The following is a 19,434-nucleotide window of genomic DNA, read 5'->3' as shown; positions in this document are numbered from 1 at the left end:
CGGCCACCATAAAAATTCAATCTTGCTCTCAGCATCCTTTCAAATCAAAACTATGAAACCCTGTCGTTCTTGGATTATTTCTCTGCAAATGTAGTCAGATTAATTACAGCCCTTCATTCCTTCAATCCTCTAGCTGCTATGTAGTGAACTGATCATGGTTGGCTATTCACATAGAATCCTTGTACAGAAAACCGTTTCCTCTTGATGCTGATCATCACTCAATTGAATACTCTCAACACATTAAGAAACCTCTTCAGTTTTCAAAAAGAACTGGGATGGCAGCACAGTATCAATGCATTTGAAATAGTGGAAGCCCTGAGAAACCTCTTTGCTTGAACCCCACAAGCAATTAAAGAAGGCGTAACGCAACTGTAAAAATATAGTCTAAACTCATAAGTGTATCTTAATAGGACTTCCTATAAGATTATGGTTTAATCAATCTGAACTTGTTGATTTACCATCAGACCTTCAAAGCACTTTTACAAATATCTAGCTGGTTATAGTAAACTCCCAAATGGCCCCAGCCGATTTGATACTGTTTTTGCTTAAATCAGCAGGGTTGAAACCTTTGAAGACTAAATGAATACACAAAATCAAGTCGTCTGAGACATTGCATCGATAAGATTTGGACCTCCTTTACTGGATAAGATTCAGATAATATCTATATCATGGTCCAGTCCAGAGGAAGCCTTACTTTTCAAACCTTCCTTCATAAAAGAAAGCTAAAAACTTATGGCTGTACTTAATGAAAATTCTTTGCTTCTAAATCTCTTTGTGACTATATGGGGAAAAAAAAATATATCATGATCATCCTAGCCAAGCATAGTAAAGCAAACTAGTTCATATTTTTGGGTTTCAGATTGTTTCATGGTTCTCACATATTTAGGAATTAAATGATATAAGTAGTCTGTAAAAGACACTTGAAGAATGTGACCACAACCATTTTCCCATTATATGTAATAAGATACACAGGCTTCATTACTATAGCAGAACCAGTACCTTACAATAGGGGCAACTTCACATAGAGAAGTCACAAACTGCTTGTGAAAATACCACAACCACAATTTTGCTATTGTTCACTCTTGTCTATGCTACTTACACAACCTTAACTAATTCCTTCATTCTCTCCATCTATATCATTTTTTTTAATCTATCCGCCCTAGATATTGACTTTTATCAAGTCCACAGCTTGTCAATCAATGAATTAACATCTTTTGAGGAACCATTTCAGTTGCTATATTGTTGTTGCTCTCACGGTCACATGGAACAGGGGAGGACAAGTTCACGTAGGGAATGGAGAGATGACTACCTTTCCTCTGGCTCTCCCAGTTTCTAGATATTGGAAAGCTTTGATCACTTCCATAAAACTGTAGGGGCCAGTGGGATCAATCACAGGTTTAATCTTTCCACTCTCTAGGTATGGCCTAAGCTTCTCTAGGTTGTCTCCACAGACAGTCAAGCTTGAATATACTGCTCTGGGGTGAAATGGAGGCCATGTTATATCGATGATTGGTGCATCATCCTTCGCTACCACAAAGGAATTTTTGGTGTCACCTGAAAAAAAAAAAAAAAAAAAAAAAAAAATTCAAGTTGAAGTATATCATATAACAAGTTAGATGTTCAAAAGGAAATCATATATGTACCGATTGTATCGTAAAGGAAATCGTATTTTTCCTGAATGTCTTCATATTTTGTCTTTGTATAGTCAATGACTATGTCAGCACCCAAGCTCTTCACAAAATCCACCTTTGGAGTGCTTGTTGTTGCTGCCACCAAAGAAGCACCATAGTAGTATTTGGCCAGTTGAACAACCAAGGTTCCAACACCACCAGCTCCACCAACTATGAAAACAGTCTGTCCCTCTTTGAAACCAGCAGCTATGAAGCCTTCTATGGCTGTTTGAACTGCCAATGGCAAGCTTGCTGCCTCTTCAAATGACAGATTTGTGGGCTTCAGTGCAACCAATGACTCCTCCACAGCTATATACTGTGCCAGTGTACCTAGCTGCTTCAACTGTCCTTTTGCATTGAAATCCTGGATGTTGCCATAAACTTCATCACCTACATCAAATTTTGTGACACCACTGCCTTTACCCACTACAACCCCAGCCATATCACAGCCAGGAATCACCTGCATCAGTATATAAACTGTTCATTAGTACTCTAATTGATACATTTGTGTCCACAATTATAGTCTATAATGAATAAAACTTGCCTCTCTCTCTCTCTCTCTCTCTCTCTCTCTCTCTCTACTTCTTGGCACACTTACACAAAGTGAAAGGCCAACACTTACAGGGAAGTCTGAGGGGAAGATGGGTCGTTGGCGCCTCTTGGAATCAATTGGATTCAGAGCAGCTGCACGAACATGGACAAGTAGTTGGTTATGCTGGGGAGTAGGGAGAGGGAAGTCTCCCACCTTGAGGACTTCACAAGGACCATATTCCTCATACAACCAAGCCTTCTGCATCTTTCTGTCAACTTTGTGACTCATGAATTGATCATCACCCCCTCTAGCTTTTGTAGGGATGCTGGAACTTTTCTATGTTCCAGATTTAACGTAAATCACAACAGTTTAAGTATTTCTGATAGACAAAATTAATCAGGAAAAGCACAATAAGCATACAAAGGACATTTGCATTTTGGTAAGGCCAATTAACTGGTTGCAGCTGTGTTAAGAAATGGTGTTACTATATTTGGTAAGACTAGTAGTCTAGTTGTTCTTTCCTTTACTGATGATGGAAGAAGACATTCTCCCAATACCCTTGTTGTTGAGTGGTCCAATTGAAAGTAATAGAAGTTGTTAGAACATTATCTATGAGAGAAAATTTCAGGTCTAGACAATCACAATTAAGAGCAATGAATGTCAAGAGTCTATCTGTGGAATGGTATCAATCCAATTGACATCTAACTTCCTTGAGATCAGAGTTTTTCCAATGGATGGCCTGATTGAATGGTCTTGTGAAGCCTATCCAAAAAAATGGGTGGGGGGAGTACATTTCATTCAAGAGGATAAGCATCGTTTCCATCACATTTACATCTTTTAATTCCATTTTCTTCATTAACTTTTAGCTGGCAAATTAAGATCTAAACCACTGTAGAGGAAGACAACTCATTCAAAGAAAAGAAACATAACCCAGTGCAATTCCCACTTCCATGGTGCTGAGAAGGAAAGATTGGAGATGTACCTAAGATTTTGACAATTTGGTACTGATAGAGAATCGAGAGGAAATTTTCGGAGAGAGACTAAAGATTTTTGTCAAGTTTCAACTACTAGTCTTGGGGCTAGAGGATGTCTGAAAACTAATTGTTGTAATATCAACTGATAGACTGGTAGTTGTGTGAAATAGTTCTAACTTTTGCACTTGTAAGCCTTTTCTGCTACATGAAAAATGTACATAGATAAAGTAGATGAGACTAGTATGACATCAAACAGAGCTCTTTGGAGGGCAAAGATCTATGTTACCGATCACATTTAAGTGAAATTTCCCGGAAGTGAAGTGTTGTTATTTTTCTTTTCCCCTTTTCTTTCCTTTCCTTTATATCTTGCCCAGTTGCGGATCCATGTAGCAAACCCCATTAAAAGTGGGAAAACATTTTGTTGTTGTATAAAGTAGATGAGACAACTCTTATCAATTAAATGTTTTTCCTTTTTATGATCAAAGAGTGATTCTCACAAAGCTCTGCAGAGGATCAAAATTGAATCACACCTTACTACAATTCCTGAAACCTAGATATTGTCATGTTTTCTTTGCTCTTTCCAAGTCCTATACTGTTTCAGAATCCTGCATTGGTATGTAATCCAGTCTATCCTTAGAGATTTCTCTATGTATATCCATGCATCCCTCAGTTGTCACGAGCAAATGCAATATCCAGAACGGCTAATTCCAGATTTACAGCTTCTGTTACAATAAGTGCTTGTGCCAAAGGGTTGCATACTTGCATAGCCTCTTTTTTCCCCCTTTATGAGTTTTTTGGTACTCAAAATAATAGAATACTGGAGAAAGGTAGAAACCAGAATGGCTGTCAAGAGGCAGCAGAGGAGAACATACATGCTATTCTAGCAAGCCATGAGCAGAGACATTGAACATGCAGGGGTGATAGATGAAGCATGTTCTCAGCAAGGACGTGGCCAGGTTCTGGATAGCCTTTACAATTGACAGCAACTATTGAGAGAGTGTGAGAGCCTCAGGATTGTTAATGGCTCTAAAAGCTTCAAGGCAATCAGAAAAAAAATTGCTGTTCGTCTACAGTCTGAATCAACCTCCCATTTCCCAGATGATCAGATTCCAAGAGTTATATTGAGTAGATATCCAAGAAATGGGTGAGGAGAGTGCAAATTTGCAGTGTAACCCATTGCCAAAGCAGGCAGAGCCAAGGCAGACATTTTCCTCCAAAGAGCCAGATCTCCCAGCAACTAAGACCAAGAATTTCGAAAGTTCTTTCTGTTGGAAGACAACTTAGCAATGACACTCCACTGTTGGATCCATTCATGCAATGGAGGAGGGGGTGAGGAAGGAAATGGGCCGATGGGGAATGGTGTGACCATCCAGATCTGGAAATTCAAAATGGTTGTGTTCTCAGCCGTTTTGGCATCTGCACCACAAAACCATCGTGAAGGGGAGTTGGTCACAGACATATGATAGGCCAGAGAGCATGTTTGCCAGGGAAAAGCTTTTAATCTTTTTGGGGAGCTTGGAGTTCCAATTAAACTTCCATGATTGAATTACATTGCGTTGGTAGTGATTGCACAAAGATGTAAACAAATGTAAACGAATGAAAACTCCTTGGATCTTCCAGAAGGAGACATACTATCCTAGAATCTTCAAGGACAAAATATCTCCAAGGATCTACCTATATAGGCATATATTCCCTCCATATCTATCCAAGTACCTTCATTCTTGAAGTTGGCGAGGACATTGCAATTCCACCACACCTTGGTGAGTTTGTTACCATGATGCTGTTCCCAAAATCTACAGCTGAGAATTTCGTGGCTACGCCCAGGGGTTCTCTATTGAATAAATATCCACAACTTCTTTTTTCTTCTAATAAATCTGGCTAGGAATATGTCAATGGAAACTGATATTCTCAAACTGCCAAAGAGATCCTCACCAACTTTATGTCTCAGTGTCCACTAATTCTTGACTAATATCATGTAAGTTTCCAATCACGCACATCTCAGAGTAAACTCCATCTAAAACCATCTGTATCTCCTCCATCATGACTTCCAGCGACCCTTGCACTGAGAAGGCTTGAACTACTCCGTCAATTTCAATAATACTACAGCCAGGCACTGGCTTTTTAATCCCTTTCGCTTTCAAAAAGGTCCTAATTCTCTTCACGTCATCAAATCTATTGGTTTTGGCATATATGTCCAACAAGGTCATGTAATAAGCATGGTTAAGAGGATCCAGCTTGATGAGATAATGTGCCACCATTTCTCCCAAGTCTACATTCCCATGCATCTGGCATGCCCCAAGCAATGCACCCCAAACAAAAACATCAGGCTCCAATGGCATATTTCTAATAAGATTCTCTGCTTCTTCAAGGTGTCCAGTTCGACCAAGTGTATCAACCATGCAAGCATAATGGTGAACCTGCGGCTCAATGGAGTAAACCTGTCTCATCATATTGAAATAGTGATAGGCTTTATCTACTAGACCAGAATGAGCACAAGCAGACAGCAGTGCCACAAATGTCACCGGGGTTGGCTTTGTCCCCTGTATTCTCATCTCTTCAAAATGATTGAAAGCCGGTTCTGCAAGCCCATGAAAAGCAAGCACTGAAATGATAGCTGTCCATGCGAAGACATCCTTATGAGGCATATTCTTAAAAACCTCAACTGCTCTCTCCACACATCCGCATTTCCCATACATGTCAACCAGTGAGGTACCAATTACCATATCAAACTCTAACCCACTTCTTTCCAAATAACTATGCACCCATTCCCCTTGATCCAGAGCACCAAGAGCAGCACAAGCCGAAACAACACTAGCTATCGATATCTTGTCAGGTTTAACTACATCATTACCCAAAATCTGCATTTCATGGAATAACTCCAGGGCCTCCTTGGGCCGACCACCTTGAGCTAACCCTGTAATCATTGAGTTCCAAGTAATTACATTTTTCTCCTCAATCCTTCTGAACATATCCAATGCCAAGTCGAGAAACCCATTTCTCAAGTACCCAGTGATAATTGAATTCCAAGAAATAATATCTCGTACAGTCATTTCGTTGAACAGACACCGTGCGCAAACCAAAAACCCGCACGAGGCATATAGATTGATCATTGAGTTTTGAATGAATGGGTCGTTACTGAATCCCATTCTAATGACATGAGCGTATACACTTCGGCCCAATTTAGCATCGAGATGGGTTGTACATTCCTTGATTAGGAAGGTGAAAGTCTGGTTGCCGGGTCTGAATCCATTAATGAGCATTTGCTTGTACAGGGGGAGGGATTGGTATGAAGAGGTTTCGATGTACCTCTTGGAGTCAGACTTAGATGTATAGGCTCTGATCATGGTGTTGTAAATGAAAAAATTTGGAGAGTCAATGCTGTAAAAGACATGGGTGGCGTAATTGAAAGAACCGAATTCAGAGAAGGCACAGAAGAAGATGAGTCGATCGAGGAGGATGTAGTGGTCGTATCTGCGTAAAGTGGGAGAGGTTATGATCTGAGAATGGATTTGTTTGAGCTCTCTCATGTTCTTGCATTCGTCGATGAAGCGCAAGAGTGAGTTCCTCGAATTGAACCGTTGCAACTGTTGCAACAGTCGCAAACGTTTCAACCGTTGCAATTCAATCTTCCCTTGCATCGGAGTACTTTCCCTTTATTCTCGGCTCCTCAAATATCTGTCCTACATTCATTCGTGAACGACACCTAAATCCTAATGGGTTGAAACATACCTATTGACATTATGATTTGTGCTACTTATTCAAAAATTTCTGAAAATAATTTCAATTAGGTAAATTGTATATTTGTGGAAAATGTGTCCCATTCACGGCTAATTACTTTATGACAGGAGACTTACTAAAGCCATCCTGTGGGGTTATCTACTTGAGCTAAAGCATGCTGAATCGAACAAGTGAAACATCAACGAAGTTTGGAGCAATTCACGGAAGTAGAAATCAAGGGTGTCTATTGGTTCGGTTTTGGTTATTCGGTTCGATTTCAAATGATGATAAGGTGGATCATAACTAAACCGAGAATAGACTCCGTTCCATATTTAGATACTCAAGCCAATTCAATTCGACTTGGTTCGGTTTTGATTCCAATTTGGTTCTAATTTGCAATTTTAATTCGATTTTATATTTCAGTTTTAATTCGATTATGAAAATGATTCTACTTTTGAACCATGATTGTGATGGACCAAAGGCCGTAATAGGCTCAAGTTATGGGCCTTATGGCCATTGCTAACTCCAAAATTATCTTAGCATGAAATATATGATATAAATTGCAAAAAACACTTGCCACCTACAAAAAAAAAAAAAACTGTTGAATTTTCAAAATTGAATATTGAAAAAATTCAACTTGAGTCTTAACGATGCTACTATACTAGGGTTTTTTCTTTTTTTTTGGTTTTAAGACAATTTGGTTTGGTTTCGGTTCCAACAGAAGGTTCTTACATCTAAAACCAAACCGAATCAAGGAGCATACTCACATACTCAAATCGAATTTGAACCGAATTAATTTGGTTCGGTTCGACTCAGTTAATTTGGCTCAATATCAATTTCGATCCCCAATTGATACCCTTATTAGAAACACTTTTTTTTTTACCATAGGACCACTTTGTGACCTTGGAGCACAGTGTCTCCTTTTTTGAATGCATCTCATCTTTTTCTACACTACTTTTTTGGCTCAGGTTTAACACCAATGTGGTCCTGTTTATGGCACATTTAGCGCATAAGGTTATGAATGAAAATCCCACTTTAGCATCTCAAGCATCGGCATTGATGCACTTAATATTTTGATCTAATGAATCTCTTCCTTTTCCTATAACAAAAAAAAAATTGCTTTCCACATGTACACACCAACCCCCTTGGCCAATGGGAGGAGTCCGTGAGCATCTTCAACGTAATCTTTTTGCACCCATTGTGTGTTAGCACAAGTACATGTTATCAAGTAGCATTCTTTCATCCCTTTTTTGTGGGGGTAGAAGGTCTTCCATCTTTTAAGGCATATTTTTGTGTCTTTACCCCACCCCCCTAAAAAAAATAGCATATCTAGTGAAGGCAAAAAAGTTTAAATGATACCCTTATTCCCATGAGCTATTCCTGTCATCCCATGTCTTTCAATTACTTCACCTATAGTGTGTGGGTAACATGATATTTCTACACATGTTGTGTATAGGTGTAAATACACTTAAGCAGATAGTGTTTTTTCTTCCGAAATATTAAATCAGGCTGCGTTTGGTAACGTTATAAGAAAACGTTTCTGAAGTTTTTTCCTTCCATATAATGAAAAAATAGAATAAAGCGTTTGGTGCATTTGTGGTGTGTTTCAGTTTTTTTGGAACAAAAAATGGGATAAAAAAGGAAAAAAGATGAGAATTTACAAAGCGATGAAAGGTAGTTTCGTCATTCCAAAAAAAAAAAAAAAAGAAGATATTTTGACATAAAAACTAAAAATTCCGTTTTTAACACAAAACAATACCAAACGTAGCTCCATTCTTTGAGTTATTTATCATAACCAATTAGAGAATTGATATAGATAGGGAGTTCGAGGATCAGATTTTGCCCAGTTGAGAAGTTTATCTAAGATGGAATCCCACCCATCAATAAGCATAACACTTAAAACAAGGGTCATGATCAACAAAAGACTCTTGTAGAGCCCCCTATTTGCTTCCACTGAGGCTTCATTTGTAACGTAGTTTTAAAACCTTGATCGACACCCTCTCCCTATGGCGTATCTGTGTTCCCAGCACCTTATGTCCCAACACTTGTTCCTATAAATATATTTATTCTCTTAAATGGCATTAAGTGGGATAAAAATTGGCAACTAAGGTATAAGCTAAAAACGAAACCAAATCCTCTCAAGTGCTTAATGCATATTTGACGGCTAGTGATGCATGTTTAGGTGTTCCCAGCCGTCCGATGTGTATTGGACACACTGATGAGAACGCGGGTCCGCATGAACCTACGCAGGGTTTTTTTTTTTCCCCCAATTACGTGTAGGGGACAACTTAAAACGGGTAAGAATGCAAGAAATAAGGGTACGTTGGTAAAGTTGGACGTTAGAAAATAAAAAAGGAGTATGCGCGGCGTGACCGAGAAGCGAGAACCCACCCAAGGAAGACTGCCTACGTACACGAAGAGCCCTTGGAGATTCGGAGTCCCGGACCTTTACTGCTTTTCGATCTTTGACAGTCGAGCAGGAATTGATTCCATGATGAACTTAATTCAACACCAGTAACATATATCCTGTATTGATTTTACTTTTCTTCTTTCAAATTCCCAAATATAATTATAATTTTATTCTAAATTTCTAATCATTTGTCTTAACAGGGATGAGTTTCTTGAAAGGACTAGTTGATTCTCTTGGGGGTATCTTCTCTGGTTTAAGCCCTACTGATGAACAAACATACCCATCATCACCTGTTGATACTGCCAAGAATCGCAATAGAACCATGGAAGGTGTTTCTGAGCCTTCCGTTTCAAACGAAAGGATCGCTTATAAGCTGAAGGGTTACTTCGATTTGGCCAAGGAGGAGATCGCCAAGGCCGTTAGAGCCGAAGAGTGGGGTTTGGTTGATGATGCAATTCTTCATTATAAGAATGCCCAAAGAATTTTACTCGAAGCCAATTCCACAAGAGCACCTTCCTATATCTCCCCCCGGTAAAGCTCTGGAACAAACTGGAAACCTATTTCATCTTCTAATTTATCTATTGTTACTTGTTAATCTGGGTCTGTTTTGGTGGCTAACAGTGAACGAGAGAAGGTAAATTCTTATCATCAAAAGATATCGAAATGGCAGGGGCAAGTTTCTGACAGATTACAAGTCTTAGATCGCCGGGCAGGTTTAAATGTTATGCCTCACCATGGCCTCCTCGTTTTTCTTTTTTTTCCTACTTAATTTGTGCCTAGGAGACTGACTGCATTTCGTTTTGTTGGCTCTTTTTCTCCTTCTTCCCTTGGATTGTTGTTCCAGTTGGCGTGACAGCGAACAAGGTATGGACTGGTGTGACTGAACTGTAAGTGTATGTACATCTTCAAGTGGTGCATGTCGCTTCAGAAACTAGATATCTATTTTGTTTGTGGGTTATTTGAAGATATTAGCTTACCTCATATCAGAAGATAATGTCGTGCTGAAATTGGTCACAGCTGTTAAACTCATCTATATTGTTACTGGAAAAGATCATCATCTATCTATCTCTTAAAAATGCCGTGAGACCAATAACACCCAAACCCCTCTCCCTCCCCCCCCCCCCCCCCCCCCCCCAAAAAAAAAAAAGAAAAAAAAAAAAGGTTTTCTTTTGGAGTTTCAAATGCCTTTACTGCAAATAAAGGATAGTTGAATTGTCAGAATTCTCAGTGTAACGATGGGAACCTTCATTTGTATTTGAAGTCCAGGTCAAACTTGAAACAAATTAAAAGTGCTTTTTATCTACTTTTAATTCATTTTAACACAAGCCATTTGGTGGTCACCTTGCTTAAATTCCGAAAATGCTGCATTTTGTTCTTATCATTTAAGAAACTCTTTAAACATTTGTTGAGAAATGCAGTTGTGTGCGCTAAGAATTTGGATTTGATTCTATCTCATCTTATGCCTTATCCAAGTTAATTTGGGTCGGGCTTGGCTACACAATCTGATCATGCCATTCCACTCTATTCAAGTCAACATCTGCTGTTAGCTGATATGCAATCTCTTCTTTTCTCAAACATTCTCATGTGTATATATTCTAGAGCTTTATGGTCTCTATGATGCTGTTCATGATGGTCTCTACAGAGGGATAGACAATATGGGGGTTAGGGGGGAGAGGGCTTTGGCCAAGGAGAGACGTATTAGAGAGAGAGAGAGAGAGAGAGAGAGAGAGAGAGAGAGAGAGAGAGATAGCATAGGCAAGTTTCGTATTGGTTGGGTATGAGAGAAATGCATAGAAGGAGAGAATATAGGGGGACGAGGACATTGGCCGATCGATAATAATTTAACACATTTCTTGTGAATTTTCAAGTAAGCAATAGTGGATTATTCACAGATTTTTTTTTTTTTTTTCTAATTTAAATACTCAAAAGAATTGGTTGCAGCAACCCACCCATAAAGGTTTAGTTTTATTGGTTTCAAAATGCCCAACACCAATTTGTCACTAAATTTGCAACAAGGGTGATGTAGATAAGTCACTTAATGGGCTCATTTTATTGCAAATAAGCCTTAGGTTGGATTATGTATGTGTTGGGCCTTTAATCCCATGGGTTTTCTTTGTAATGGACCACTTTAATGGGGCCTAAAATATGCGTAGAAAGTAGAAAAACGGGATTTAATTCATTAATTTAGTTAGAGTCTTGTTTGAGTCTATTTCCTTTGTTATTTCAGTTTCCTAGTCAATTTAGGTTTTCCAATTAGTTAGGGATTGGTTAGGCCTTTCTTTTTTAGGGTTTGAGTCAGTTTTGGGTCTTCTATATAAGTTTATAAGAGGCTACAACATGGACTATGGATATATTAATGAAAAAAAAAAGAAGATGGCTTATGTTGTTGTGCTGTGGGATGCAGTTGGGTGAGATGCCTAAAGCTGAGGGGTGAGATTGTCCATTCACTAGTTCTTCTTTCCCTTCTCAACCCTCCATCGAATTCTTTCTTTTCTTATTTTCCTTTTATTTGTTTGCTGTGAGAGAGTGTTTAAGAGCTAGAACCAAGCCTATTGGAGGACTATTCGGTCAGAATTTCAGATACTGCTTAGGATTAGGATCACTTGTGATTCTAGTTTTACATTATTTGGTATCAGAGCCTAGCCAGACTAAAGATGGAGCCACATGAATTTCGTGAGAAACTTTCTTCACACATATTTCTTGAATCGATGTATGGATTAGATGTGTACTTTGACAACTACAACTTGACAGAGGCTCAATGACTTCAATACATTTGCTCCCAAATGAGTGATTGTGTTCGAATACAATAGAGAGTCCGTGAAAGAAAATTTCAAGCTCAAGGGCATGAGCCTAGAACTTGGGACGAGATGCAGTATGAGATGGTAGACATGTACCTATTTAAACGTGAACGAAGTATATACTTCCTTCTATTAAAGTTCCCTCCAATTACACCCCAAAAGCCACTCACATGTGACAAGAGCATGAAGGACTTGTTTGACCACGTGGCCATTATGCTGCAACATATTGCAAAGGAGTAACAAGAGAAGGCATCTCTAACCAATGAATTAGAGACAAAATTTGAGGATAGTGTTAAAGAAATTCCAGTAATTCCTATTGTCAAGGAAAAGCTAGTCATTGATGTTCCCATCAACGAGACTCATGTGGAAGAATTTGAAAGCAACAAGGTTGCTATAATGGACAATGAGATTGAGATTGAGGAACTTTACACTACAACAACTGTGATGACTGTGAACAGCTAAGAGGAAGATCCTAAAGAGCTTGAGATTGAAATTGTGGAGGTCAAGAACACAGTGGTTGAAGGTGTTCATGTGGATGATCCCGTGGATACATTTGAGGTTGTTAAAGCTGAGCATGTGGAGTTCGTTATTCCATTAAAGTATCTTGAAGATCAAGTTCCTCACATTCTAGACTACATCCTTATTATCAAGAGCTACATGAATTTTTCTACGGCTTGTGCATCATGCTATAATCACCCTCACACACTACAAAATTCGAGGACGAATTTTTCTAAGAGAGGCGAATTGATGTAGATAAGTCACTTAATGGGCTTATTTTATTGCAAATAAGCTTTAGGTTGGGTTATGTATGTGTTGGGTCTTTGATCCCATGGGTTTTCTTTGTAATTGACCACTTTAATGGGCCTAAAATATGGGTAGAAAGTAGGAAAACGAGATTTAATTCATTAGTTTAGTTAAAGTCTTGTTTTGAGTCTATTTCCTTTGTTATTTTAGTTTCCTAGTCAGTCTAGGTTTCCCAATTAATTAGGGATTAAGTTAGGCCTTTCCTTTCTAGGGTTTGAGTTAGTTTTGAGTCTTCTATATAAGTTTATAAGGGGCTACAACATGGATATGCATTTATTAATGAAAAAAAAAAAAAAGATGGTTTATGCTGTTGTATTGTGAGATGTAGTTGGGTGAGATGCCCATTCACTAGTTCTTCTTCCCCCTTCTCAACCCTCCATCGAATTCTCTTTCTTTTTTTATTTTCCTTTTATTTGTTTGCTGTGAGAGGTGTTTGAGAGCTAGAACCAAGCCTATTGGATCTTTTCTATTCAGCCAGAATTTCAGATCTTGCCTGGGTTAGGATCACTTGTGACCAAATCTTACATTAAAGGGAGGGGATGACTTATGAATCACCTAAGTGACTGCCCTTATAGCTTAAGAATTCATTAGTGAGGAGGATCTTTTTGTCAATCTATTGATGAACAAACAGAATATTGTCAAGCATAGTGCCCTACATCAAGAAGGCCACCTTGGAGATATTTCAGAGTTTCTAACCAATTTAGGCTATTCATCTGAAAGAGGGTGCTGTGTACCAATCAGACCCAGGAAGGAAGATTTAACTGCGTTATCCCCATTTTTTTGTCAAGTCCTGTCATGAGTGGCCTTCCAAACTTGAAATTGTGTTAGGACTTGTTTAAACTGCTTCTTGATATACTAACTCTTACATTGCTATGCCTAACCAGGGTTGCTTATTTTTTCCCCCATTCTGATTCTTTTCTGTACTTGATTTTGATCAGTCTCTCTTCTGCAGGCTACTTCAATGCCAACAGGTTCATCAGCAGCATCCAGTACTCGGAAAGATGTATTAAAAAAACCTTCTTTCTCCAGTAGAAACAATTCTGTAGTGAACAACCAGACAAATAATGTTGGAAGCTCAAAACCCATTCAAGAACTTAGGAAAGGCGATGATGCAAAGCTGGTTGAAATGATAAATACTGCGATAGTGGATAGAAGTCCTTCTGTTAAGTGGGAAGACATCGGTAAGAGAGTATAACTTTTAAGCCCTTACTTTTACCTCTGTTTACATTTTTGAATTATTATAAACTTATGAAACCAATTCATGGCAGCTGGTCTTGAGAAGGCAAAACAAACTTTGATGGAGATGGTTATCTTACCAACTAAGAGAAGAGACCTGTTCACTGGTCTACGCAGGCCAGCTAGAGGTGATTCTTCACAAGTCTTTCACCTTCCAATGAATTTCTATTTTTAGTTGTTTTTGGTAAATTAGATACTATGGGCACCTTCTGATGAAATTCTAATGTAGCACCAAAAGCCAACTAGTTAATAGAAAAAGTTTTCTATGTTGTTTCTTAGGGCTTCTTCTCTTTGGTCCACCTGGTAATGGGAAGACCATGCTTGCTAAAGCTGTTGCTTCGGAGTCAGATGCAACATTTTTTAGTGTTTCTGCATCCTCTCTCACATCAAAGTGGGTAAGCCCTTACCTATATATACTTCTCTCCCGCAATTAATGATGTGGAATGTTGTTCATGTTTCTCTCACTGAAAAGGTTGTCCAGTAAGATTGACTGATCTTTGGGTGCTGAAACAGGTGGGAGAGGCAGAAAAGCTTGTCCGCACTCTTTTTATGGTTGCTACTTCCAGGCAGCCATCCGTAATTTTCATTGATGAAGTATGCAACTGACTCTCTGAACTCCCTTTTATGGCCAATTTTGCTACACCTACTATAGTTGTGTTTATTCTTTTCCCTCCTTTTGGAATGCTGCTTATGTTCTTAATTGATTTATAACTTAGATGCCGAACTATGTTTTACTTTTTCTACTAGTAAGGACAAGAAATAGAATTGCTACTTTGCTTTGTTTTGAGTACTGATAATGGATAACTGCTAGTGATAATATATGGTTGCTCTTTTACTCATCCTATTTTAATGTCTTGTGCTTGTATTTCTTTCCTGAAACTATTTGCCAAGATTTATCTTATCCTCTCTCTCTTGATTATTTTGTTCCAAGAAGTCTTCTGCTGTCTTTTACAGATTGATAGTCTCATGTCGACAAGGTTGGCTAATGAGAGTGACTCGAGCAGACGGTTGAAGTCAGAGTTCTTAGTCCAGTTTGACGGGGTTACATCTAATCCTGGTGATTTAGTAATTGTCATTGGTAAGCTAATTTTCTTATAATCTTTGGATCAGGGTTTCAAAAATCGGTGAATCAACCTATTCACATCGGAATCGGTGGTTCCAGATCCCGATTTCTGGATTAAATCACAAAAAACAGGGGAATATTCCATGGATATTCCAATTCTAGGTTTATTTGGGACCGATTCAGGCCAATTCTGATCCGAATTGAATTGGAATTGGAAGTGACCATTTCAGTTATCGATTAGGAGTTTTAAAACCCTGCCTTGGGTACATCTGTCTGTACAAATTTTAGTTTTTCTTTTCTGTGCATGTATCTAGACAAGGTGGTACATGTTGTGAGTACTGTGGCTTTTGAACCTTGGTCCATGTTACAACCATGCAGACCTTACCACCTCAACAAGCTGGATCTTTAGTTGTGTTGAGTTCAAAAAGGGGTCGCCTCCTTGGATTCTTTCAAGCAATGTGGTTGAATGCATTCATTTATTTATTTATTTTTATTTTTTTTGGCGTGGGCCCCAGAAATGATCGTCATATTAAATAATCTAATCTTCAAAATGACTCGAATGAAACATTATCTTGGTTAGATGTTGAGTGAATACAGAAGGGAGGAGATGGAAGTGGATCTGGTAATATTCAAAAGAATAAGCTATAAGATTTTCAGGGAAAGACGGAAAGTAGTCCCAACTAAACTTCAATCCTTTTTTTATTCCCTAATGTAACTCCATCTCTTGTGACTCAAATCACTTTTTTGGAGTCTATGATGGGTCTGCAAATATAATATCGTGGATGTGCCCCTTTCAAATTAATAACATTATATGGCTCTATAAAGTGCAGACATAGTTCTCAAGTAGCTTGTGCCGTGCATGGTGTGAAGAAAAGCTTGGAGTGTCAGGGCTATTATTCTCAAACCCCCCACCCCCCAAAAAAAAAAAAAAAAAAAACCCATAACGTGCAAAGGATTTTAGCCGGTTAAATGGGCTATGGCCATCTAATCAAACATTGATGGGGAGAGAGAGAGATGATATGCAGTCTTGGGGATGCATCCGTTCTTTACTCAAGTGCAGAGTTTAGAACCCTGAACTTGACTGGAATGTGAAAGTTGGAATTCCACTTTTTTCTTTTGCGAATTGGATTATTTTATTTATTATCATTGATGTGCTTGATGCTATCATCTTGGAATTTTAGTTTACATATATTACGAATTACAAAATGAGAATTCATCTGAGGTTTGTTTAATATGTCAATGTAGGTGCAACTAATAAGCCACAGGAATTGGACGATGCAGTTCTACGGAGATTGGTTAGTTTGCAGCTGCATAATTTTGCCACTAAACTTTTTAGGATCTTTTACTTTCAAAGTTTCTTCTGAAGTAATTGTTTAAACTTAGTTTGTCTAGTGTTGTTGGTGCAGTATTCTTAATCAAATGAATTACTGTGATGCGTCAATGCTAATTTAGTTATTTTCCTCTTTAGATGCAATGAGAGTCACAAGATTTTTATTTCGATCTTTCATTTGAGATGCTTGGCTCAAAGTTGCATATGACAAAAGTTGAATGTCATTGTTCTTCTTCCCTATTCTTATCCCATTATTATCGTCATCATCGTCTAAGCTGGGATAGGCTATATTCTGGTTGATTCCATGCTTGAATTTCTCTCCTACTGCATCTTTGAATATGGAGAATTCCCCAGTTATTCACTAATTCCAATAAACTCACAAATGAATGTTAGAATTACAAGGGGAAGGGAAGAATGGAAAAAGCTAATATGAATGCCATAACCAAACTTGATGATGAAAATTCTAAATTCAAAGAGGGGAAATTGCAGGATGGTTCTTTTATTTCTTATACATAAAGTACCACACAAGAGAGCAGACCTCTGTGCAACGGGAAGGTTGCTCCATTGTGACCTAGTGGTCATGGGTTCGAGTCGAAAAACAGCTTCTCCTGACATGGGGTGTAATGTGTACATTATGACCCTCCCCAGACTCTGTAGTGGTGGGAGCCTCGTGCGCTGGGTACTCCCTTTTACATAAGCACCACATAATTTTGTGACCCAAGAATTCAGATGAGTCCTGCAGAACAATTCAAATATCCACCTTTTTTGGTGACTTCCAAGGGTCTTAATGTAGAACTAGGATTGACAAGTCAACCTAGTCCCAATGTTGCAGGATACTCTTGGAGAACATTAGATCAAATATCAGAATAGTTCAAAACAGATTAATAACAAGGATGAGATCAGATCTGAGATTAAGAATATCAATCTCAGATTATAGGGTGTCAGAAATCAGAATAGAAGCAGATAATAAGGGGACTAATGGAATGATGAATTAGGTCTACGCAGGTTCTGAAAATTGCTAACAGAGTATGCAATTTTCTGGGCAGAACTGAGAAGGAAAACTGAATTTAATACCTGTAAGAACTTGAGCAGATCAATAACACTTTGTGTGGTTGAGAGAAGAAGAAGATGAGTTAAGGAAGAGGACCTCTTATGCTTCACACGCTGAGAGTCAATTGGATCAAACACCAATTCCATCAGCCTTGATCAAACACAAGACAAATCTCCATGTAGAAGACAATAGCAACAACCATTAATTTTTTTATCAAAATCATCTAGGCCTTTAGGAGCCTCCTCTTCTTTATTTATAATGTTAATGGGGGAGGGAATTACAAAATAGAAGGTTCCTAAAAAAGGAAACCAAATATTCTCCTAATACAATAGCTACTAAAAACTGAAATTAGAAACTAACTGAAATTAGAAACTAGTTGAAAAAGGAAACTAACAACTAAGGACTTGACTCAATTAATAACTTGACTCATAAGGAAACAAATATAACTCAAATCAAGCCCAACTAGAAAGGAAACTAATGAAAATGGAAACTAACTAATAATCCCGTACTCAATCTTAAAGCCCCCTTTTTAGACCCATAAAAGTGGTCTATTACACTCAAAACACATGGGATCAAAAGCCTAACATGTATGGAACCCAACCCTAGGCTTATTCCTAATAAAACAAGCCTATTTTGGTAATTAATCTGCATCAACTCTTCCGGTCTTAAAAGAACTCGACTCCGTCGAGTTAGGTCGTGCTCCTAAGATTCCCTTGTAAATCGCTCGCCGATGAGGTGGCACATATCTCGAAACAGAAGGGAGCATAACTCCAAGAGGAGGGAGAGTAGGTTGAAGTGTCACCGGAGCAGGAGTCAGTCGACGTCGTGGCATGTCTGATAATGCATGTGGCCTCATTAAGTACATACGACCTCCTTGCTTCACCTTTATAGTGTTCCGTGCGCCATCATAGAGAATGCCTGCATGTTGCTGCCAAGGTCGCCCTAGAAGAATGTCGCAGTGCGCCAATGAGGTGACCAAGCAGGTGACATGGTACTGTAGTGGCCCAAACTGTAGATGTACTCGAACAACTGCAGTGGCCTCTTCTCGAGCTGTGGGTCCAAAACCTCGCACGTGAATCTTCTTGAAAAACTGCTTCTGTGGAAGGTTGTGTGCTCGAACAAATTCAGCAGATATAAAATTTGCTTCTGCCCCAGTATCAACAATTGCATGAACATCAATAGGGTCGGAGCCGTGCAGGAGAGTACCCTTCTGTCTGAAGAGAGGAGCCTTATCAACTAGTCTATTCGAAAAAGATGAAAGGCTAGCTGAATGAGCTTTTACATCCTCATCTTCATCATTGATAATATCATTGTCCTCGAGGGGATAAGGATATAAATGAGATTCATCTTCACTCTTCTCTGTTGGCTGCTTCTCTGCTACGTTCACAGAACGAGTCCTCTTGGGACACTTGTTAGAATAGTGACCCTTCTCGCCACAACTATGGCATATAATATTCTTCACCCCAACACTATTCTTGTTGAACTCTGACCTTTTTTCTTCAACTCTGCTAGCTTCAGGCTTCTTTTCCTCCATACGCGGTGGAGGTCTATAAACTGAAGAAGTCTTGAGCATACCCTTCCAATAAATGGACTTCTCTTCAGCTGTCTTGGCATGAGCCGCTGCCACATCAACAGACCTGAAATCAGTGTTAGCCAACTCAAGTCGAATCTCAGTACTTAACCCACTGATATATCGCATCATCCGTTGCTGGTCTGTTTCCTGAAGTCGACACCTTGAAGACAGTTTGTGGAATTCGAGGGTATAAGAATCCACATCTTTGTTCCCTTGTTGCAAGTTAAGTAATTTATGAAACATTACCTTTTCATAATTAAGGGGAACAAATTTTTC

At 38.7% G+C, this 19,434-nt stretch overlaps 3 protein-coding genes across 3 annotated transcripts in view; 1 reads left to right on the top strand and 2 right to left on the bottom strand.

Moving 5' to 3' along the window:
* Positions 1–955: 955 nt before the first annotated feature.
* On the bottom strand, positions 956–2,843 carry LOC122086541 (2-methylene-furan-3-one reductase-like). The gene is made up of 3 exons (XM_042655441.1): positions 2,293–2,843; positions 1,644–2,130; positions 956–1,554 (listed from the first exon to the last, which is right to left on the bottom strand). Exons 1-3 carry the CDS (start codon positions 2,488–2,490, stop codon positions 1,283–1,285), a joined length of 957 nt encoding a protein of 318 aa, XP_042511375.1. The 5' UTR covers positions 2,491–2,843; the 3' UTR covers positions 956–1,282.
* Positions 2,844–4,027: 1,184 nt separating this feature from the next.
* Positions 4,028–6,895, bottom strand: LOC122086539 (pentatricopeptide repeat-containing protein At5g66520-like). Its single transcript, XM_042655439.1, has one exon. The coding sequence runs from the start codon at positions 6,812–6,814 to the stop codon at positions 5,114–5,116; it is 1,701 nt and encodes a 566-aa protein (XP_042511373.1). The 5' UTR covers positions 6,815–6,895; the 3' UTR covers positions 4,028–5,113.
* Positions 6,896–9,237: 2,342 nt separating this feature from the next.
* Positions 9,238–19,434, top strand: part of LOC122086982 (spastin) — a 19,535-nt gene continuing 9,338 nt past the window's right edge. Inside the window, exons 1-10 of the mRNA XM_042655918.1 lie at positions 9,238–9,421; positions 9,504–9,834; positions 9,925–10,016; positions 10,148–10,167; positions 13,858–14,086; positions 14,174–14,269; positions 14,421–14,536; positions 14,655–14,735; positions 15,096–15,219; positions 16,450–16,499. Coding sequence (XP_042511852.1) covers positions 9,506–9,834; positions 9,925–10,016; positions 10,148–10,167; positions 13,858–14,086; positions 14,174–14,269; positions 14,421–14,536; positions 14,655–14,735; positions 15,096–15,219; positions 16,450–16,499 — 1,137 coding nt within the window. The 5' untranslated portion in view covers positions 9,238–9,421; positions 9,504–9,505. The remainder of the gene's footprint in view (positions 9,422–9,503; positions 9,835–9,924; positions 10,017–10,147; positions 10,168–13,857; positions 14,087–14,173; positions 14,270–14,420; positions 14,537–14,654; positions 14,736–15,095; positions 15,220–16,449; positions 16,500–19,434) is intronic.

This window comes from Macadamia integrifolia, chromosome 8 (assembly GCF_013358625.1).
Source record: "Macadamia integrifolia cultivar HAES 741 chromosome 8, SCU_Mint_v3, whole genome shotgun sequence".
Taxonomy (NCBI): domain Eukaryota; kingdom Viridiplantae; phylum Streptophyta; class Magnoliopsida; order Proteales; family Proteaceae; genus Macadamia; species Macadamia integrifolia.
This window is presented reverse-complemented; position numbering and strand designations above follow the sequence as displayed.

Coding starts and splice junctions, on each gene's coding strand:
- LOC122086541 (XM_042655441.1), bottom strand. CDS start 2,490: ATGAGTCACAAAGTTGACAGAAAGATGCAGAAGGCTTGGTTGTATGAG. Junction 2,131..2,292: donor TCTTCCCCTCAGACTTCCCT/GTAAGTGTTGGC, acceptor ATACTGATGCAG/GTGATTCCTGGCTGTGATAT. Junction 1,555..1,643: donor TTTCCTTTACGATACAATCG/GTACATATATGA, acceptor TTTTTTTTTCAG/GTGACACCAAAAATTCCTTT.
- LOC122086539 (XM_042655439.1), bottom strand. CDS start 6,814: ATGCAAGGGAAGATTGAATTGCAACGGTTGAAACGTTTGCGACTGTTG.